This window comes from Pelobates fuscus, chromosome 4 (genome assembly GCF_036172605.1).
Source record: "Pelobates fuscus isolate aPelFus1 chromosome 4, aPelFus1.pri, whole genome shotgun sequence".
In the NCBI taxonomy this organism is placed as follows: Eukaryota; Metazoa; Chordata; class Amphibia; order Anura; family Pelobatidae; genus Pelobates; species Pelobates fuscus.
The window spans coordinates 56320227-56341837 of NC_086320.1; the positions used below are offsets into that span (position 1 = coordinate 56320227).

The following is a 21611-nucleotide window of genomic DNA, read 5'->3' on the forward strand; positions in this document are numbered from 1 at the left end:
AATTGGCAAAAATACCCTAGGGTTATTTCAAACAGTGACTCCTCTCACAAAGTGTTTCCTTCGTTTTATTTCTATGAATTTTAATGGGTGTTTACAAAATATTAGCGAGTACGTTGCTGGTTGGAAAAATATCTGCTGTGTACTTGTTTTTCAGCTGTGGTTTAAATGTCCCTGACATGAACTGTTGCTTGTGTTGGAATTTTGTTGATATTTTCTAAATTTCTTATAAAGATGCTATCTTTACCTTCTGCTTTAATTGACTGGCCAAAAAGTTAGACCCTAAATGTTGTGTAGCGGAACTACTGCAATACCAGTCCGGAGAGATCCTGGACAGTGCTTAGCCAACTGGGGAGGGGGGAAGATGGGGGCAGTGCCCTCGACCTCCTAGCTCCATAACCTTTACAGAAGGCTGTAGTGTTTATGGTGCTTAGACCACACTTAATTTGTGATTTCTAACATAGGCACCCAGTTGTTTTGTGTACTAAGGTTCCATGAAGACTGGGTGAGCATAATGGGAGTTTGTAGTTGGTGCCACAGTGGGTCATCTCATCCAAATGTATAGTAGTTACAGTATAACAGAAAAGTCTGTCTTTGAGTGTTGTGAAGAACTGAAACTGTAACTTAGGGCAGAAAGTGTGGGGATCTCCAAACTTATCAGAACTACAAAATATTTTTAAAATATATATTTTATTAAAATAACTTTTAGAAGTACCTAAAGGGGCTTGTGGGAGTTATGCTTTAACTCAGCTGGGGATCTTGATGTATAAATGTTGCAGTTGTGTGAAGTCTCCTACTCAGTATGTTTTGATCACAAGTAACAGACATGTGGTTTTACAGCCCACAATGTAAAGTACTGTGGGACAAAAAGATAACAGCAGATGAAATGCGTACAAAGTATCTCCATGTGTCTAGACTCAAAGTAACCCATTTGCCACCCAAGTATTATTGGCATTTATATATAGCGCCAACTTATTCCACAGCATTTTACAGTCTTATAACAGGGAAATTTGACAAATGAGGCCATTACAAAAGGAGCTTACTGTCTAGTGAAGGTGGGTTTAAAAAAGCGGAGTGGGGGATCGCAACAAAGTGTAAAAGTACCAGAACTAGGTGAGAGTGGAGTGTGGCCCTTTAAAAGAAAACATGAGACAGGTTTGTGAAACCAAAGTTACTCTGAGCGGCCATATGCTTTTCTGAAGAGATGAGTTTTGAGGGGTGTTTGAAGACTCGGGGAGAGTCTTATGGGGGGAGGTAGGCTGTTCGAAAGGAACAAAGCCACCTTCAAGAAGTTTGTAAGAGTGAGTTAGCAGTTGGAGTAAGAGTAGTGGACAGGAGAAGGTCACAGTCAGAGTGGAGAGACCTGGAAGGAGTGTACTTATGAATCAGTGAAGAAATGTAGCAGAGGCTATAGTTGTTTGGAGCCTTCTAGCTAGGGATCAGTACAGGGTTTGACAAATCACAGGTCACCATGGAGGGGTGGTAGAGCCAGACAGCGAGGGGGCTGAAATCTCCTAGCTCTTATTGTTCTGCTCCCTCGCGCGCCCTGCTGCGATGCCAGGTGCCGCAATATGACATCACTCCGGCATCACTAAATGGTGCGGAAGAAGAAGAGTTTGAATTTCAGCAGCCATACTTGACCCCAGAGAAAGGTTCCACTCCAGCTCTGCCCAATGCAGGATATATTCTAAAACACATGCATGAGAGAGACACCTCGCTAGTCTTTAGTTAGGTGTGCGTCACAAATTTTGAGTTTTATTTCCATGATGTTGTCCGGTTCCAGTGCAGTTTATTAGGGTGTAGAATAGCTAATGTTGAAATGTGCCTTCTCTTATTCCTAAGAGTGGGTGTACAGTGATTGGTACAAGTGAATGCTAGCTAAAGGCCTGTATAAACTATATACAGTATGTCTGTAGTCAGCCACCCACGTGAAAGTGCTAAATGACTTACAATGCTTTAATTGCTTGGAAATGCAGTCAATTTATTTGGGCTGTCAGATGTGCATTTTTATCAATATGTATCTATTGCTAGTGCCTTTGACAGGGTCAGAAATTAAGACCTCAGCCAGTTGCATGTATGTGCAAAAACAGCCATGGGTTACATTAGTAACTCCTTTAGATGGTAATGTTCTAGTTGGAAATCATTCATATTAGGGCACTGTCATACCATTATTTGCATTCTCAGAGTCTGCAGAACCTATTCAAGGAGCTAATCTCATTAAAATCTATTAGGGCTACTTGTAAAAAAAAAACATGAAATAAAAGACCTTATGTGATTGTGTTGGGTAATGATGCTTTAGCAGCTGCCAAATCACTTCTCTACTTATCTCCAGAGAAATGCAATAAGTACTTTTTGTCTCGAGTGGAAATATTCCCCCAAATTCTTAGATTTGTCCTCCAGTGTTACCATAAAACTTCCAGTGTTCTTCAGTGTTACCATAAAACTATGATACAAAGATTAAAAATTAAAATTCAGATAACTTTCTTTAGAAAACTGTTAATGTTTTTGTTTTTTCCTCTTGTGTAAAGATATATATATGACACACACGCACAAATATTTATTTTTAATTAGTTTCACAGTTTGCATATTTAGCTAAACAAGTTACTGACAGTACGGTGATCCTTATCGTACAACACCACCTTGGATTTCCAGTAAATTGTTTTTTCTAAGAGGAAATAATTTTGTCGCTAATGCAGTTTAATATGTCGTATGTTTCATGGTGAGATATGGGGCAGGACAACTTTATTGCCAACATACACAAAGGAACCCTCTTACAATAACAATAAATATATCTTATATGGAGGGGAAAGCTATAGTGCCAGGATAACAAGTTTGTTTTCCTGGAACTATAGTTTCCCTGAAGGTTTAGTGCCTCCATTCAGAGTGTGGAGATGCTAAACGTCAGTGCTGCAAGTTGTGCAGCACTGACCTAGGAATCACCTTTAGTAGCCATCTGAGTGACTGCCACGGGAGGTGTCCCTAGGCAGCAATGTAAATGAAAAAGCCTGCAGACACCAGAACAGCTACAATAAGCTGTAGTTGTTCATGCGACTAGTGTCCCTTTAAGTTGGAAGTACCCCTACTAGCTTTCAATGGGATGATTTTTTTAGACAAATGTAAAAATCGCCGGTTTCCTCTAAAAATCAAGTGGTATTGGTACTTAGAGTGACCGTTGAAAGGTAAATGGCTGCTCCCAACAAATATTTCTGCATAATTCAAATGTGTCCACAGGTGCTGGTGAGTGTGTGGCATTGAATTACATATGCTCAGTGTTATGTGTAATTGTGCATGCTCTTGCAGACATGGTTGAAGACAAAATAATTGTGTATTGCTTGCTAGAAATTAAGATTTTATGTATTTTCTGTGACTCCCTGCAGCTCTTATTTCTTTTTTCTGCTAAAACGCTGTGCTTCTTGCAGCAGTAGAATCCAGGTTTGATGATTTTAAATACATATAGGATGTTGTTGGTGTGGTGTTTTATCTGAAAGCCAATTATGTGAAGACATTGTGGGCTGTTAATTGCATTACTAGTGGTGGTGCGTGTACCCATAGCTTTGAACTGGTTTCTTTGTACTCTAAAGCAGTTAAGTAGATTATATCTGCACAATAAACAAAGTTTGGGCTGATAATGCATTAAGAGGCGTCCAGTTTGCCAAAAATGCATCTGAAAAAGTGTTTTAACGGAGTATATTCGAAGCAAGGTCTAGTTACCAGTGGCTACCTCAGGGATCTGTACTTGGAGAAGGTCTTGATGGTAAGGTGTGTCTTTTTGCTGATCATACTAAGATATGTAACAGGATTGATGTTCCGGGAGGGATAAGCCAAATGGCAAATGATTTGGGTAAACTAGAAAAATGGTCAGAGTTGTGGCAACTGACATTTAATGTGGATAACTGCAAGATAATGCATCTTGGACGTAAAACCCCAAGGGCAGAGTACAGAATATTTGAGAGTCCTAACCTCAACATCTGAGGAAAGGGATTTAGGGGTGATTATTTCTGATGACTTAAAGGTAGGCAGGCAATGTAATAGAGCAGCAGGAAATGCTAGCAGAATGCTTGGTTGTATAGGGAGAGGTATTAGCAGTAGAAAGAGGGAAGTGCTCATGCCATTGTACAGAACACTGGTGAGACCTCACTTGGAGTATTGTACGCAGTACTGGAGACCGTATCTCCAGAAGGATATTGATACTTAAGAGAGAGTTCAGAGAAGGGCTACTAAGCTGGTTCATGGATTGCAGTATACAATTTTACAAGGAAAGGTTAAAGGATCTTAACATGTATAGCTTGGAGGAAAGACGAGACAGGGGTGATATGATAGGAACATTTAAATACATAAAGGGAATCAACACAGTAAAGGAGGAGACTATATATTTAAAAGAAGAAAAACTACCACAACAAGAGGACATAGTCTTAAATTAGAGGGGCAAAGGTTTAAAAATAATATTCAGAAGTATTACTTTACTGAGAGGGTAGTGGATGCATGGAATAGTCTTCCAGCTGAAGTGGTAGAGGTTAACACAGCGTGGGAGTTTAAGCATGTATGTGATAGGCATAAGGCTATCCTAGACTTCAGATAAGGCCAGGGACTAATTAAAAGTATTTCGAAATGTTGGGCAGACTAGATGGGACGAATGGTTCTTATCTGCCGTCACATTCTATGTTTCTATGCTACCTAAACCATTTCCACTCATTAGTACAATCTACTTTTTTTTTCTTTTTTTACACTTTCCTTTTTATATTTAATCATTTCTCTTCAGTCTGCTCAGATGAAGATCAAAGGCCTCTCATCTAGTACACTCAAACCACATAGCACCATCATGCCTTTTTCCTACACCATATATGCTCTTTGTATTAATATTGTTTAAATAACACGCGGCAGTACATTGTGGCTGTCTGCTATATTGGGTAAATGGAAATCATGATGCTGGTGTATGTTGCTTTGTACATGAAAGTTAAAGGAAAGGGTCACAGGAATAAAAGCCTTGATATTTTCCTTCAGGGGAAATGTGAAAAGCAAGTCAATTGTTTAAATGTTAGCTATAAATTACAGACATATGGCTTAAACATATCTATGGTCTGCATCTGTGTGTCTATATATCCATAGATGTATAGATAAAAATCTATATAAAAATTAAGTCCTACACTAGCCAGACCTACAAATTACTTGCCACGGCAATCCTGTACGGTCTGTGGCACACTCGGCAGATTAATTTTGAGCCCTGTCTAAATATATTATTTTATTATTTATATAGCGCTATAAGATTCCGTAGCGTTGTACAATATATGCATTTATACGTGTGTGTTTAAAAGTGTGTGGTTGATATATCATTTTTTTCCCTCCTTGGAATTACATAATATGCAAGGTGCCTGGCATATGATGCAAATTACCTTGGCATATGATGCAAATTACCTTGGCATATGATGCAAATTACCTTGGCCCTCATCATGCCTTGTGCACAGACGTAGGAACTCATACAGGAGTGTTTTGTCACTCTACTTTTCCTATTTCATTTCTGGAAGTGCAAAAGAGAAGAATTGGTATATAATCATACCAATAGGGTTCTTATGATCACCTGGGCTTTTGCACTGAATATTTTGCATGTTTTCTTCTTTGCTTTGAAGGTAAAAGAAAACTCTAGGACGTAGAATACTTTTTTTTTTCGGTGCAGTAAATATGTATTTATTAATAAATGCAAGGTGCAAAAAATAAGTGACAGGACTGGTGCAAAAGTAAAAAATATTGAAAAGCCAGCCAGAATTTTATTTTTCATCCACTCTAGAAATTTTTTTGGAAAAGGGTACTCTGCAGCACTCTGGTAAATGTTCTCCGTTATGCTTGTAGATATTCAACAGTTTAATGACTTCCGACTGCTGACCCTTAGGTGACCTTTCCAGCTGTCTCCTCGGCTAGTTGGAGAATAGAGGTGGTAGAGCGGGGAGTTGGGGACGTTTTACTTGTTAAATCGAAAGACATAGAACATATATGAAAATCATTTGTATTTTTCACACCAATTATTCCCATGTTGAATTTACTGGAGTTCCCCTCTGCTACTACGATGTGGCGTTTTACAATGGAAAGCCATGTGACGTTTTACAATGGAACGCCATGTGACATGGAGACGGCAATGGTTCTGCATACTCCAACCTAAGCGAGATTTTTTTGCTTGCGACACTAACATTATCTCTGTTAATGCGCTTAAATATGATCTGTGCTTTTGAACCCAGGTCATCTGCAGATTAAGTTGGACTCTTCTCATTGATATTTGTGACAGCATCTTGGGGTCTTTTCCTACTGCTTCACTTGCACCACAGCCTATAATGTCAGGGTTTCTGGGTGTCTTGTCTTTCTGCAATATTAAGTTAATTCATACTTGACCACAGGTGTGTCAGAAGAAATGTTGCTGTTCCATTTGTTTCTTGTTTCTTCTAACTAATTTATTAGCCAATTACTTACTTTATATTTTGCATCATTTAGTGAAAATAACTATGGTTTGTTTATCACCATGGATATCTTGGTAGTTTTTTTTTTTTTTTGGGTGTTTTACTTTTTTGTATTGAAGTGACCACTTGAAATACATTTAGACCTTGTGTTATGTCGCAAATGCTCTATGACCTAGAATTGCGGGAAATGTATTCTATGAGCCTTGGCTATTCAAACTTTTCGCCTATACATTGAATTCAAACTTGGTTACAAGATTAAGCATTTTTTAGTTGTATTGCCATAATATATTAGTGTTTCTATGAACTTATATCTCTACTAATTGTTTTAATTTTGCTTTTATTTTTCTGCAGGACCAAGACACCACAACATTGTTGAATGAATCCAGTTGAAAAGTAGAATTGATTTGCCGTCTTAGACCGCACTTTTTAGCCACGGTTAAGATTCTTAAAAACAATCTTTGCCATGCACATACGTTGAGATTTTAAATTTTTATTTGTATTGTGGAAATGAGTTTACATCTGCAAATGGGTTCAGATCGAGACCTGCAGTCGTCAACTTCTTCAGTCAGCCTTCCTCCTGTAAAAAAGGCACCAAAGAAACGAAGGATGCCATGGGGTTCCATATTCCGAAGGAAAAAAGACACTAAGCGCAAGTCCAGGGAGTTAAATGGAGGGGTGGATGGCATTGCAAGTATTGAAAGCATTCACTCAGAGATGTGCACGGATAAAAATTCTATCTTTTCTGCCTCAGTGAACTCTTCAGACAATGTCGTGGTGCCAGCTAGCAAGCTGAGCGGAGACTTTTTAGAATGTCCTTTGTGCCTTTTACGGTACTCTAAGGACCGATTCCCAGATATAATGACCTGTCACCACCGGTCATGTGCGGACTGCTTACGCCAGTACTTGCGGATAGAAATCTCTGAAAGCAGGGTTAACATTAGCTGCCCTGAATGCTCCGAACGCTTTAATCCTTACGATATCCGCTTAATACTGAACGATGATGTATTAATGGAGAAATATGAAGAGTTCATGCTCAGGAGGTGGCTCGTTGCAGATCCTGATTGTAGATGGTGTCCAGCTCCAGACTGCGGGTAAGAAAAGTCCCCTCTTATACTTATACTTTGACGCACATGTGCAGAGACAAGGTGGCCTCTCCTTTAATGACACTGGCAGTGGAGGGATGGCCACACATAGCATGCGATGGCAGCTGTAGCAGTGTGTAACACAGAGCATGTGATGTAAACCACATCTGACGGGTTTAGGGCTGCTGATACCATAAAAGTGTCAAATTCTGATGTTTTATGCTTAATTTATGCTTCATAGATATATAACAAAAATGTAAAAAATGCTTCAAGGACAAGACTTTGTACGTGCAATGTCTCAACATTAAAACTTATTTGTGGTGTTCTGTCGTTTTAGTTGCTTAAATTAACATTTTTGCACCATTCTCTCATTTAAAAAAAATAATAATTAAATAAATGGGCTGACTAGGCACCCTGAGATCACTGTAGCTACGTTTCTATTATCTGTCTAAGGCCGTTCAGTATTCACAGCTTATAATTGCCAAAAAACAAACTGGACAGCTTTGTACTGATAAAGCAGAGATGTCCAAGCTGTAGAAGAGGGGACTTGCAATGCAATGTGTTTTAATCTTCAGATTTATATTGTCGTTAATAGGAGCAAACCATTCTTCTATGTAGTCAGAACCTTATAGCAAGAGAACAGTAAAGTAACCAGCTGTGTAGACTGGTGATCGTTATCTGGCTGTGAACGTTATAACAATCGAAGAGCCTTCTTCAGCCAATATACCATGCTGCCAGTGCCAAAAATACTTTCTTGCCATCTTTTTAGGCCAAGACAAACAGAGGGGAAAAAAGAAAACCAGATCACTAGTAATATGTAAATATAGTATTGGGCTACGTACGCCAAGTAAACTTATTCTGTTTTCTCGATATAGAATTAATAATCTATACCCTATAGTGACACATTGATTAGTAGAGAGGGCTGACACATGGTGTTGTGGTTGCTGTGCGCAATGTTTCTTGATATCACTGATTCGCATTATACAGTGGGCAGTGAGTTTGTAGACCTGTAGAAGTTTCTGCTGATTGCCCAACATACAGATCTCTCCCTGGCTGATGTGGCTACTGAGAATTTACTTCTATGTTAACATATTTTAGTTGGAAACTAACCAGTGTCTTGTCAGTATCTGTAAGGTTTAAAAGATGTTCAATACACATAATTCCTACTTCATCGTGTCCTTAAATGGCTTGTAGGGAGTTTTGCTTATTTCGTGAAACATGCTCCTCTAACCTCCAAAATGGTCTGGAAACTAAAACTAGCAGCCACCTGCTCCAGGTTCCTGGTTTGACCTTGCGTCCCTTTAATGGCCTCTTTCGCACCATTACTTCCTAACCTCCTGGTAGATAATGTTACAGGACTATCATGGAACCGACCATCTGCTTCCATTCAACGTTACCTGCATCCACGAGTTCCGTTGTTACCATGAAGATGGGTAAAAAGCCATCAGCAGTCACATTTCCCCTCCAACAGATGGTTGGGCTCAAAACATGCCGTGTCCTTATATGATAGAACTAATCAAGCAATTGTTAACTAAAATATCCCTTTAATGCAGTTGGTGGACAGGCCTAAGAGCCGTTTGAGATCATATTTGGACATATTTACACTGAATTATGTTAATTCTTTCTCACTCTATGGCGTTCGATTCTATTGTGGTAGGAATGATGACAAAATGGATTCTTAACAATAGAGTTGTCTATGTCTAAAGTTATGTTTTATACCCCCTTCGTGCATCCAGTTGCCTTTGTTTGTGCCAAGCAAGTGCTAATTCTGAAAGTGAAACCGGCTTGTACCCTGAGTTCTGAACTCCAGCCTTCTACCATAACTGAGAAATACTCTGTGAATTGTTTCTTAAAGTGAACCTGGCGATGACATTCTTTAGGTGGGCATGGATGCAATCTGTTCATATGGGCAACATTAGCAACAAGTGTGTAGATGAAAAGATTCACTGAGCCGAATTCTACTTCCTTGTGCATTTGACACCTATGCCCTGAGCCATTGCTGCCGGTATTTTTCCACAGAGTGAAATATGGTGTCATATTTACTAAAGTGAGAATTTAAGGTGAATTTCATAGGTCAAACTGGAAGCACAACTGAATTAGAGAATGTTTTCAATTTGGCTATTTTTCTCTTAAATTTGACATTCACTTTAAAGTCTTACTTAAAGGACCACTATAGGCAACCAGGCCACTTCAGCTCATGAAGTGGTCTGGGTGCCAGGTCTATCTAGGATTAACCCTGCCTGCTGTAAACATGGCAGTTTCAGAGAAACTGCTATGTTTACATATGGGTTAATCCATCCTCTAGTGGCTCTCATTGACAGCCGCTAGAGGCGCTCCCGCGTTCCGCGCTTCTCACTGTGATTTTCACAGTGAGAAGACGCCAGCGTCCATAGGAAAGCACTGAGAAATGCTTTCCTATGGACTGGCTGAATGCGCGCGCGTGCGCATTCAGCCGGTGACATCAGAAGAGGGGGGAGAGTCCCCAGCGCCGAAAAAAGCCAGGCGCTGCAGAAAGGTGAGTGTTTAACCCCCTTCCTCCTCCTTCAGCCCGGCGGGAGTGGGACCCAAATGGTGAGGGGACCCAATGACCCTATAGAGCCAGTGTTTTCCTGGCACTATAGTGGTCCTTTAAGTGAATAATCCATACTCCCATGCAGTGTTAAGGAATTTGTTAGTTATTTGTACACCTTGGAGGGGATTTATCAAAGCAAAACTGTTGCTATTTTGAGTGCTAACTGGTGACTTTTGTAAAGCATTGAATTGGTTACCATGGAGATAGCTCTTTATTTAGCACTTTCCTCAGAATAGTACCTGCTGTGGACCAGTTACATTTATTTATTTTTGTTAAATGATAATACCAGAACTACAACTTAAAGGCTTCCGGCCTTCAAGGATTGGTGTTCTGTGTCTTTAATTTAGGAAGAGCGACTGTTAGCTGAAGTGTCCATGACTCACAGGCAGGCCTGTGTATTTACTTTATGGAAGCAGTGTCTGCACTTTCCGGGATGGGAGTGTACAACTTTCCTTTCTATTAACCAACCCGGATTTTAATGACCGTGATTTAAAAAATAATAATAATAATAATCAGGTTGGTAATTTTACCAGTAGATTAAAAATGTAGTTTATACAATTAAAGAAAAATGAAGCCTGTCAGGTGAACTTAGAACACATCTGGCAATAAATAAGAATAAAGATGTCATTGTCTGGTATATGCCATGCTTGATATTTTCTACCAGCCTTGACATTTACGTGTTCTGTAAATAAAACGTTGGTTTTCTGCCACGGAGTAGAATTATTAATGTCTTCTCATTCCTGAAGCACGGGTGCCCATAAGGTTACACCCCCAGCTGTTGTAGAGCTACAGCTTCCATGATGTCTGATAGCGCATTTTGGGATTGGTAATTCTACAGGAATAGTGTCACTCGGCCGAAATGGCTTTCATGGTGTATTGAAACACTCCTTGTTCACTTTGACGATTCATTATATCTTTGCATTACATGAAAATTCTTCCTTATAAGAACACCCTAACATCAAACATTGCTTTTTTTTTTAAATATATGCTGTTTGAGCTGTTTACGGCCCACTACTCATTACTTTGAGGTTTATTGATGTGGAGTTTTGGGATGTTCCCATAGACGCCACACATAACTGAGGCTTATTGCTCTGGAGCTGGGGGATAACCCAAACACCACACATGTTATTGTGAGTTTAATTGCTGCTCTATGGTGGGTATGTAAAACTTGCATTGTTTAGTGATTTAATTATTTATTTTGCTGTTGAGTACCATAACTGAGGGCTTATTGTTTACTTAATTGAATATCATAATATGATAACCAATTGTTTGTATGTTCTAATGAAGATCTTACTGTACTCTCTAGGTTGTCATAATGCGTAAAGGATCTCTCCAAGCACCATTTTCAATACAGCACACTATTATGGGTAGCGGTTATGGTGCTTGTGGTGTCCCTATTAAGCACTTTAAAATTATAAAGTGTTTACATGCAGATTTTGATATGGATATCTATATAGAATGTATTAGACTACCCTACAGAATCTGTAATGGTTCCCTCACAAGTAGGATTTACACCTATTTTTTTTCCCCCTCCTATCTCCTGCAGATACGCAGTAATTGCATTTGGATGCGCCAGCTGCCCAAAGCTAACCTGTGGCCGTGATGGATGCGAGACAGAGTTCTGCTATCACTGCAAACAGATCTGGCATCCGAACCAGACGTGTGATGCCGCTCGCCAAGAGCGAGCCCAGAGTTTGCGCTTACGGACAATCCGTTCATCATCGATCAGCTACAGCCAGGAGTCTGGCGCAGCAGGTAATGTCGGTCGGATTGTGTTGCCTATTAATGACGTTTAACATTGGTAACAGTGATAATATAAGCTGACTTCCTGGGATTTCTAATCAGAAATTAAATTTGCGCTTTTCTCACGATTTACAGCCAGGGTGTTTTATACCAGCCACCAATTTTCATAGGAAAGTGTAAAATTACATCAAATGACAGGGATTCTAGCACTCTTAGAATTCACAGTCAGAGGTGGAATTCTACACTCGCATGTTTTTCAGGCCATGCACTGCTTTACGGACAAAATATTGTCAGCATTTTTTTTTGTTTTTTTTCGTCTCTGCAGTTTGTCATGTGTTTGTATATATTGATAACGAAGCAGTGAAAGAAAACATGAGAATTAAACGGAAACGATTTCCAGGAGTCTTTTCTGATTTTATGATACAGTGCTGATTCTTAAAGAAGCATGTTGCCACAGTTACACAGCACACACCATAGCAACATACTCTTTTTTTCATGAAACCGCATGGAATTCTGGTTATTGGGGATATTACATTCCTGAAAATAAGGCTTTCCACTCAAGATCTCTATAAACATCTCAATTTAGTTTTCTACCTGTGTGTTTAGGGGAAAAAGCAGAGGATTTGGTTTCATGCTTTCTAGTGTTTAAGTAATTACTTTATATCTCAGCTCTGCAATGTCGCATACTACTATTTACAGCTCGTACCTCTTTCGTGCTGGCTGTACATTTGGTGTCGGAAAGTGCTTGTGAAGTTTAATGCGTGGGTGCATACGGAATTAATTATTGGACACCAGTATTTCCACTACAAACTGGCCTTACTTTTCCATTAATCCCTTGTGAACGTTAACTAGGTTTTGTAGTATGTTTCACAGTAATTGGTGCCCATAGAGGGAACAACTCACAAATGAATGAAACCAGATGTAGATATTTCAAACCCATGTGAAAACACAAATCTAAATATGAAATAAAGGGATGTAGATAAATGTATTTGTTTAAAATAAATAGACTAGAACCCAATCACTGCTCCAAACACCGCTTTATTGCTTTGTGGTTTTGTCAGGAAAATATATTTACAGGGTTATTCTCAAAAGTGTGAATTTCTAATGTTTGGCCTAAACGTTTACATTCACTTTGCAGCCTTGACATGTCACACTTTATTGAATAACCCTGTGAGATGTTTTGAGAACTAGGGTTTCTCAATCTCCTCTCCACGGTAAAGAGCTCCTGTTAAGCGTTAGCAGTCCTAAGACAGTGTTAGTCTTTCCTTGGTAGGTGCGTTCATATTGAAGTGCTGGCAGGGTGCCTGGTATTCAAACCCTGGATCACATTACAAAATAGAGCTTATGCGATTCCCATACACTTCCACTGACAACCAAGTGCCACTTTTCAGGATCACTTAGATCCTCTGCATCATAGCACAATTCTCTAACTACCTGCGCAGGATTTAGCGAAGCCTGATGCATTCCTTTTCCTTTCTCTCGTATTCACATGGGAACCTTTAGCATCTACCTCTTATGGCCTGGGTGGAGGTTGATAACACTAACATGTTTACTAGACTAAGGTACAGATAACTTTCTATTACCTTGTGTGCATGTACTGACTGAAACATGATAATTTTTTACACTAGCAGTACATAAAAGAGTAAAGTATGGCTTACCTTGCAATGGTGACGGCAGAATATGGTCCCGTTGATAAATTAAAGACCACAAGTATCTGCATTGCCAAGGCAAACGATCACTGTATTTTAGCATGACTATAATTATTTATATTATTAATATTTATCAGCCACTAACATTTTCCACATGTTACAATGTTTTGATAAGTATTGTTATGATGATTTTATTGAGCTATCACTCGTCTCACTATTCCCTTATAGTTACCAGCCTGTGTCTGATAAATTTCAATTCTGTTTCTTGTAACTAGCGGACGATATTAAACCATGCCCCAGGTGTGCCGCCTATATCATAAAAATGAATGACGGCAGCTGTAATCACATGACCTGCGCAGTGTGCGGCTGTGAATTCTGCTGGCTCTGCATGAAGGAGATCTCAGACTTACATTACCTAAGGTGAGTACACAAGTGACCGACTGAACAACCGAGGTTCCACTTGTAGTTTTGGTAATGAAGAGGTACTTTGTGTGCTGTCACTACATAAAACCAGTGTGGGAACTGATCAGTTTATTTTTTATTTTTGAGTAAGATTAAGCAACAATGGCTCTGCTGTTCATCTAAGTTCATAGATCCAGATAGAAAGCCACAACCGGACAGACCAGATCCAGTATGAGCTCCTTGCTGGATGTGCTATAAAAATGGAAATGAACAATCAGATTGATTCACTAGACTAGGAATTCAACCAGGAATTGACAGAGGATTTGAATATTACAAAATAGCAAAGCTGGGAAAATTCCCAGACTCATCTCATTTTACAGCTTGACTGTTGTGGCCAAAAATGTGCAATTCTCGTGTCCCTTCTTCAAAATAAAATACATTTGATATAATATACAAATACACACCCCTCCATGAAAGTGTGGGGAATTTCAAATGTATTCAATAAAGTGAGAATTGTCAGGAATGAGAAATCAATTGAAAGGGGTTTTCGAGTTTAAGGCCAAAATAGCTGGAAAGATTCTCCAAGTCCACTAATGCTTCCGGTTTGACAACTTTGGCGTTGACTTTAAAACTTCTTTGAATCCCCAACGATTCTCCCTTTAGTGAATCATTTTGTTTGTGTTATTAAACGTAGCTCTTATTCTGAAAGTAGTTCCCACCTTTGTATATCGTGTATTTACCAAATAACAGGTAGTGGCGACACAGCCTGTTACGCAGAGCTATTTTAGCCTGAAGTTTGCAATTTAGTTTTTACCAGTATCCATTCAGTGTTTAGTAAATACACCCGTTTATTGTAACCTACTGCACATGTCTAGTGGCAAATGACTTCAAATTTTAAGCCCTAATTCAGCAGCAAAAAGTGATTCTATCTTGGATCATACATTAATACCCTTTTCCGATGCAGACAATAAACTGCTATGCTAGGCATTGGATGATTGAATTCAGATTGATTTATTTTTTTATTAAAATATTATGTTTGTGTATTATCTCTTTCTTTTATATTCCATCCTAGTTTTATTGTGAGTGGTGAATAGTGCCAGCCATCTCCTTTAACAGAGAGCTTTGTGCTTTCAATTCTTGCCGACCTGTATTGACTGCGGTAATACTTTATCTAAATGACAGCCATTCAAGGGTGTTGTTCTGGTTTGTTTTCCAGCCCATCTGGATGCACTTTTTGGGGCAAGAAGCCATGGAGCAGGAAAAAGAAGATTCTTTGGCAGCTGGGGACCCTGGTGGGAGCTCCAGTTGGTATTGCATTAATAGCCGGGATCGCCATTCCAGCCATGATCATCGGTATTCCTGTGTATGTTGGGCGAAAGGTAAGGAATAATCATCTTTCACTGCTACGAGGACACGTGAAAACAGAGCAACAAACACACAAAAATACTACTCATTGCCATCACAGTCTATATAGCCAACCGGCCGCTTATGTTGAAGGGATACTATAAGTGCCAGGAATACAAAGCTGTATTCATGGCACTATAGCTCCCTCTGCCTCCCCGTCCCTCGGGCCCTGTTTTGGTAGACAGCCACTGGAGGCAGACTTGGTGCCACAATGTAAACAATGGAGTTTCTTATTCACTAATATTTAGGCCACAATACCCGGCTATCATGTTGGTTCAACAATGTTGACCTAAATTGTGGAATTCATGTTAAATTCCTGGCAGTTCACACTTGGTGATTAACAATAACAGGTAGTTATGCAGTCATTTTACACAAGATTATTCACTTACCCAGTGAGTTTCACATTTTACACCTAAATAGCAAAATTGGAAACGTTTCCTGCTCTGCTGCTTTTGCAAACAATTCCCAGCTTAGTGAGTAACCCATACACTGTTTCCAAAGAAGCTCTGACTTCCAGGGAACAGGTCACAGAACCAGCCTCATTTAATTTGCATCAGACGATCACTTGCCTTTTATCTAAATATAGCAGCCTTGGCCGCAAGTCGATCTAGACTTACCATGTTTAATTTAAATCACATCCTGCCTCTTTGAGTTGCACCAGCACAGGTTTCAGGGAGTAGCTGCAGCTGGCATGTAAGTAAGTGGGCAGACGTTTTGCTCTGACTCTCCCTGTAACATCATGCTGTCTGTGATCCGGTAAGGGACTTTGGTTTATTGCCTGCTCACCATAAAATATTCATTGCTGTTTGTGTTCTTAAACAGCAATCACTGTATTATTAAATCTGAGTTACAAGCCTCCCCACCCACCCCCCCCCACACGTAACTTACGGAATAGTAATAATTCCTTGGCGAGAATTATATCGTGTAAAAAGAAACCATCTTCGGTGTAGATTGATTATATTGCGTAAAGTGAAAGTGAGTACGTGTACAGACACGTTGGGAGTGATACGGTTTGAGCAATATCCTTCTACTAAGATGGATTGGGAGGCAGGTTCAGCCAGACGTTTACTGGAAATAATGTGTTGCGTCACTAGGTTTGATATGCTGAGATATGACTATTCTGTGGCAGCCTCCTTTCCATTAATAAATAACACGTTTTACCACCCAGTAAATGGAGCCATGTTTCAAAAGTAGTTCCTGTACTTCAGGTTTAAAGTTTTTTAATCCTGTTGTAGCAATATTTATTTCCTTCTTTGCTAAGTTGTAATGGCCACTGGCGTTTTACGCAAAAAAAAAAAAACCCAAACATTCCCAGGTATGAATAAGATTTTTAAGCTGTGAGACATTCTCAGAGACCTTTCATTTTGCTATAAGGTTACCATTCATGTAATGTTAAACTGGGTAAAGTTTACTTACAGGCCAGTGGTTTAGTTTTATCATAATTTACATTTCTTGGTTGTTTGTTTTTCTTGAGGTGTTTTTACTCAGTTTGCTCATTTCTCACAGATTCACAATCGTTATGAAGGCAAAGATATTTCCAAACACAAGAGGAATTTGGCCATAGCAGGCAGTGTCACCCTGTCTGTCATAGTGTCACCAGTTGTCGCTGCAGTAACTGTGGGTAAGGAATACATTTACAAATCTGCATCCTCTCATTATTCTGTCACATGACTGGCCTCTCTTCCAGTATGGCATGGATACAGGGATCAGTCACAGTCAGCATTATAGCATTCAGATAAAGAATCTGCACTATTCAGGTAGATGACCTGCTTATTCAACATGTAGCTATGATGAAAAAAATATACCGGCAGGCTAGCACAGCATCATGGGAGTTGTGGTTCTAGAACAGCTGGAGGGCTCTTTTGAAGTCACGAATGAGGACTATGTATCTTCTTCCCAACCGATCTCTGACTGGTATAGAGAAGGAGTCCCATTTCCTGTAGTCTGTGTTGTGACCCCTGTTTTTTTTCTTTCTCGCTGCAGGTATTGGTGTTCCCATTATGTTGGCATACGTATATGGAGTCGTCCCCATATCACTCTGTAGAAGTGGAGGGTGTGGAGTGTCTGCTGGGAATGGCAAAGGGGTCCGGATTGAATTTGATGATGAAAATGACATCAATGTTGGAGGAGCCAATACGGCTACAGGTGAAAGTTCCTACCAGATATGTCATGATATAAAAGAATTTCTCTAACCCATCATCGTTAAAGGTGCACTCCAAACCCATGGAGCACTCCAGCTTGCTGAATTGCTATATGGCTGTGGAGCATCCCTTTAAAATCCCCACTTATAAAAGTGACAATTTCTCTGTGAAATTAGCACTTCTGTAATTCAAAATAAGAATCAAATGGCTGGACAAATATACTTTCTACTTCCGTTAGCTCCATTGAGCTAATGAAAATAGCAGGCACTCTAATAGCCCAGCAGGAGGGGAAGTGCTCCCGTCCTGCCAATCAGTTCTTGTATTCTGTCTCTTTCCCCGCCATGTGTCTCAGTCCCCCTTCCCCCTCCTGTGCCTGCCGACTTTGTAGTGTGCTGATCTGCGGGTAGCGGATCTTCAGTTTACTCTACCCGGACTGACAGGAAGTGTCTTCAGCTCAAGCCTTTTTAGACTATACACCCAATGAATATATATATATAATACAATACACAAGATCCAGCGCACTCACCTATCCACTTAACAGCAACTTCAATGTTGACAGATTTTAGAAGTTTTTTTAAAAACACCTAATTTAGGCAAAAATAATGGGGGTTTAGTTACATTATATGATCATACATTGCATAAGCCTGCCACAACGTCAATGTACCCCATCTTTGGCAGGTCCTACTCTAACAGCCTAATGTTTGCTCTTATAAGATTAACCCACTTACACGGGGAAAAAATTCCACCTGGGGCTCTCTGCAGTACAAGGCTAAATAGGGCCCTGGGATGAGGCACCTGTAACAGGGAGGGGTGCAAAACCAATGAGTTGGCTAGACTCCTAAGTGTTCCTTTAAGGCTTCAGTTAGTAGACCAGCTATCCCATGAGCTATTTTTTAATTATTATTTCTTCAGCCCCTTCAGGCACGCACTTACGGTTAACGTTACCCACAGACTGTAAAATTCCTTCCTATGTGTGGAGGAGACTGGTTACGGTTAGCAGAGTGTGTCATTTATTCACGTACAGTATTCACTTATAGGTAGACGTGAGGTTTCCAAACTGCTTTCTGTGATAGCATTTTCACAGTACAGTGCATCTCCATGTAATATGTAACATATTCAATCTGCAGGGTTATAGCAGTTGATAAATGTGTTTCACAAATGTTACCAAAATAAACATACTCTGTACCCTCTATTAATGGAACTGCAGCCACTCGTACCAAGAAATGTGTGCCTTCATTTTAACTGTTAGTATGCGGTTTGACAGTTTATACCACTGACTAGCATGTTCTGCTTATTAAAGGGCAAGTGTGTGTAAATAAAATTATCAATAGGGGGGGGGGGGGGCCTACTGGCCCCCCCCCGGCCCCCACCCCTGAGCGGCGGGTGAGGGCCCTAAAATTATCAATAAGGGGGGGGGACCTACTGTCCCCCCCCACGGCCCCCTCCCCTGAGCGGCAGGTGGGGGCCCTAAAATTATCAATAAGGGGGGGACCTATTGTCCCCCCCGGCCCCCACCCCTGAGCGGTGGGTGGGGGCCCTAAATACAAAGGGGGGGACCCTAGTTAACCCCCCCCCCCCCCCAAAAAATAATTTTTTATCTCCCTACCTACCCCCCTCACCCTAAAAATAATGAGGGGGGGGGAACATTAACTAAAAACCTGTAAAAAAAAAAATGAGATAAAAAAAAAACTTACCATTCGATGTTTTCTTTCTTCTAAAATCTTCTTTCTTCAGCCCCAAAAAAGGCCAAATAAAAATCCATAATAACCGACGCAATTAAAAAAAAAAAAAAAAAAAGCGCAAAAAATAATAATCCATCTTCACCCATGGAGGGCTCCGCGCAGACTGAGCTCCGCAGGGTGGGGGAAGGCTTATAAAGCCTTGCCCCGCCCTGCAATTAGGCTAAGAACACTCTGATTGGTGGGTTTAAGCCAATCAAAGTGCTTTGTCATTTTACAAGCGTGGGAAAGTTCTTTGGAATTTTCCCACGCTTGTAAAATGACACAGAGCACTGTGATTGGATGGATTTCAAGCCATCCAATCACAGTGCTCTGTGTCATTTTACAAGCGTGGGAAAATTCCAAAGAACTCCAAAGGAAAATTCCCCCCCCCCCCCCCCCCCTATTGATAATTTTAGGGCCCCCACCCGCCGCTCAGGGGTGGGGGCCGGGGGGGACAGTAGGTCCCCCCCCTTATTGATAATTTTAGAAAGCGAGCTGAGCTGTCAGTCAGACAGCTCAGCTCGCGAACGTGCATTCCGCGCACATGCGCGGTAAAGCGCTCAGGTTCTTCATAGGGGCGGCATTCTATGAAGAACGCGATTGGTGCAGCGCGAAGCCGCGCATGCGCACCACATCGCGATGACGCTTCTCTGTGAGAAGCGTCCTATTGGGCCCCGCGATTTCGTCATTTTGATGAAAAAGGGGGCGCGGCCTAGCGGGGAGCTCGGCGCTGGAACGGAGGTAAGTTTTTAATATAAAAACACCTCGAAAATTATTTTTAATGAATGAAAGTACATATAAAAGCAAGAAGGAAGGGGGACCTGTCTTTCTTGCTTTTATATGGTGACTATAGAGTCCCTTTAACCATTTTATGTAACAGGTATTTGGTGGTGTGACCTATCTAAAACCTGCCATTTGATATGTTGTCTATACAATATCATGCTTTGTAGGCACAAGTGAATTTAGTTTTGACTATTGTGGACTCATCCAGTTTTTATATATGCAAATGACTTTTTATCGGGTGGTAATGGAGTTAAACTGGGCTGTTTTGTTAGTCTGGCAGGTTGATTTTATTCAGTCTCTTGCCACATTGTGACATTATGTGCTGTTACAGTGAAATTGGAAAGGGGCTTTAAAGTTTCTCATGGAAAAACTGGCTAATACTCACATGTGAAGTCAATAGCCAATCAGGACCCCAGGTTGCCAGTGTCTCGAGACTTTTATCTTCGATAATTTCATTGTGTAGAGAAAAGGATGGAATTGTTTGAACTTCCTAATGAGTCAGAATGTCATTAGGACTCAGATAAAGCCCTAGTGACATAGAGATCAATTTGATTTATTTTTCTTCTTAAAATTATAGATATAAAAAAAAAAAATCTGAATGGATTTCAGATTTATCAACACGTAAGTAGCTTGTGTTTTTGAGTGTGATATTGCCAAGTACATTTTTGGTGATTGAGACACTTTAACCCCTTCAGGACCTGATCTAAATATACAAATCAGAGGTAATATTCATTTCTACAACTGCCTGTGATTATTTAATCTGAGTATGGTTTAATTTGCCATAGGTGCACGCCTGTATTACGTTTTTTACTATTTAACAGCTGACCAAATTTAGGATTGATCCTTTGTCAGGATATTTTCACCAGTTTATGGTAGAACGGTAAGCCTGCTGCTCTCCTCTTGGAAGCCCAGCAGTATTCCATACTAGGGACAATTAAATGCCACAAAAGAACCCTTTTGATCATGACGGAGAAAATGTGTTCTAATGAGCAGATGCAATTCTTGTTTCCAAGCCATACAATGCTAAGAGCTTCCGAAGTTGGGGGAGTCACGTGACCTTATATTTGTTTGTTTTAGTTAAATGGACTTCTTATTATGCTTCCTCTCAAATGTTGTCAGCTGCAGCACTTCACCTCCCGTGGGATTGTTAACCCTATATTCACAAAGTGTAAAACACGTGTGCAAATGTTTGCATCTTCCTGCACTAAATGCATGCAGTGCAAAGGCAAAAATTAATTCTCATCCGAATAACTTCTCAACAACAACAATTTAGTTTGCAGGAATGGAACTTCATTTTGGGAGGTTTGCATATGACAATTTTTTTTTTTATATTCTTTATTTTTGCTCTGCATGAATAACATGAGCGTGTCAGTAATGCCACAACAGCATTTTCAGACAGTTTGAGCACACTGATTTGTTAACTGTTATGTAGCATTTAGATGAAACGCACACATTTTTTGTTAATAAAACAGGCTAGGTACAAACTGGCTAGTTACATTTGTCAGAATGAGTTACTTGTCGTTTGGTAACAGTAGCTTAGAGTTAATAGTTATATTGAGTGTCATCGCTTTAGTATCTAAACAATGGTTTGATTATGCTTTAGTCCTGGTGTCTATAGTGGGAGCCTGTGGGTCCTCCAACTAAGAATAAAAACAAAATAGGCAACAAAGACAT

The 21611-nt window shown here is 40.1% G+C and overlaps 1 protein-coding gene across 4 annotated transcripts in view; it reads left to right on the forward strand.

Annotated features, from left to right (window-relative positions):
- RNF19A (ring finger protein 19A, RBR E3 ubiquitin protein ligase) overlaps window positions 1-21611 on the forward strand; it is a 91191-nt gene that overhangs the window by 61588 nt on the left and 7992 nt on the right. For all 4 annotated transcript variants that reach the window (XM_063451200.1, XM_063451202.1, XM_063451201.1 and 1 more), the window contains 6 exons: window positions 6792-7531; window positions 11641-11849; window positions 13762-13906; window positions 15105-15267; window positions 16799-16913; window positions 17276-17437. In XM_063451200.1, coding sequence (XP_063307270.1) covers window positions 6948-7531; window positions 11641-11849; window positions 13762-13906; window positions 15105-15267; window positions 16799-16913; window positions 17276-17437 — 1378 coding nt within the window. In that variant the 5' untranslated portion in view covers window positions 6792-6947. The remainder of the gene's footprint in view (window positions 1-6791; window positions 7532-11640; window positions 11850-13761; window positions 13907-15104; window positions 15268-16798; window positions 16914-17275; window positions 17438-21611) is intronic.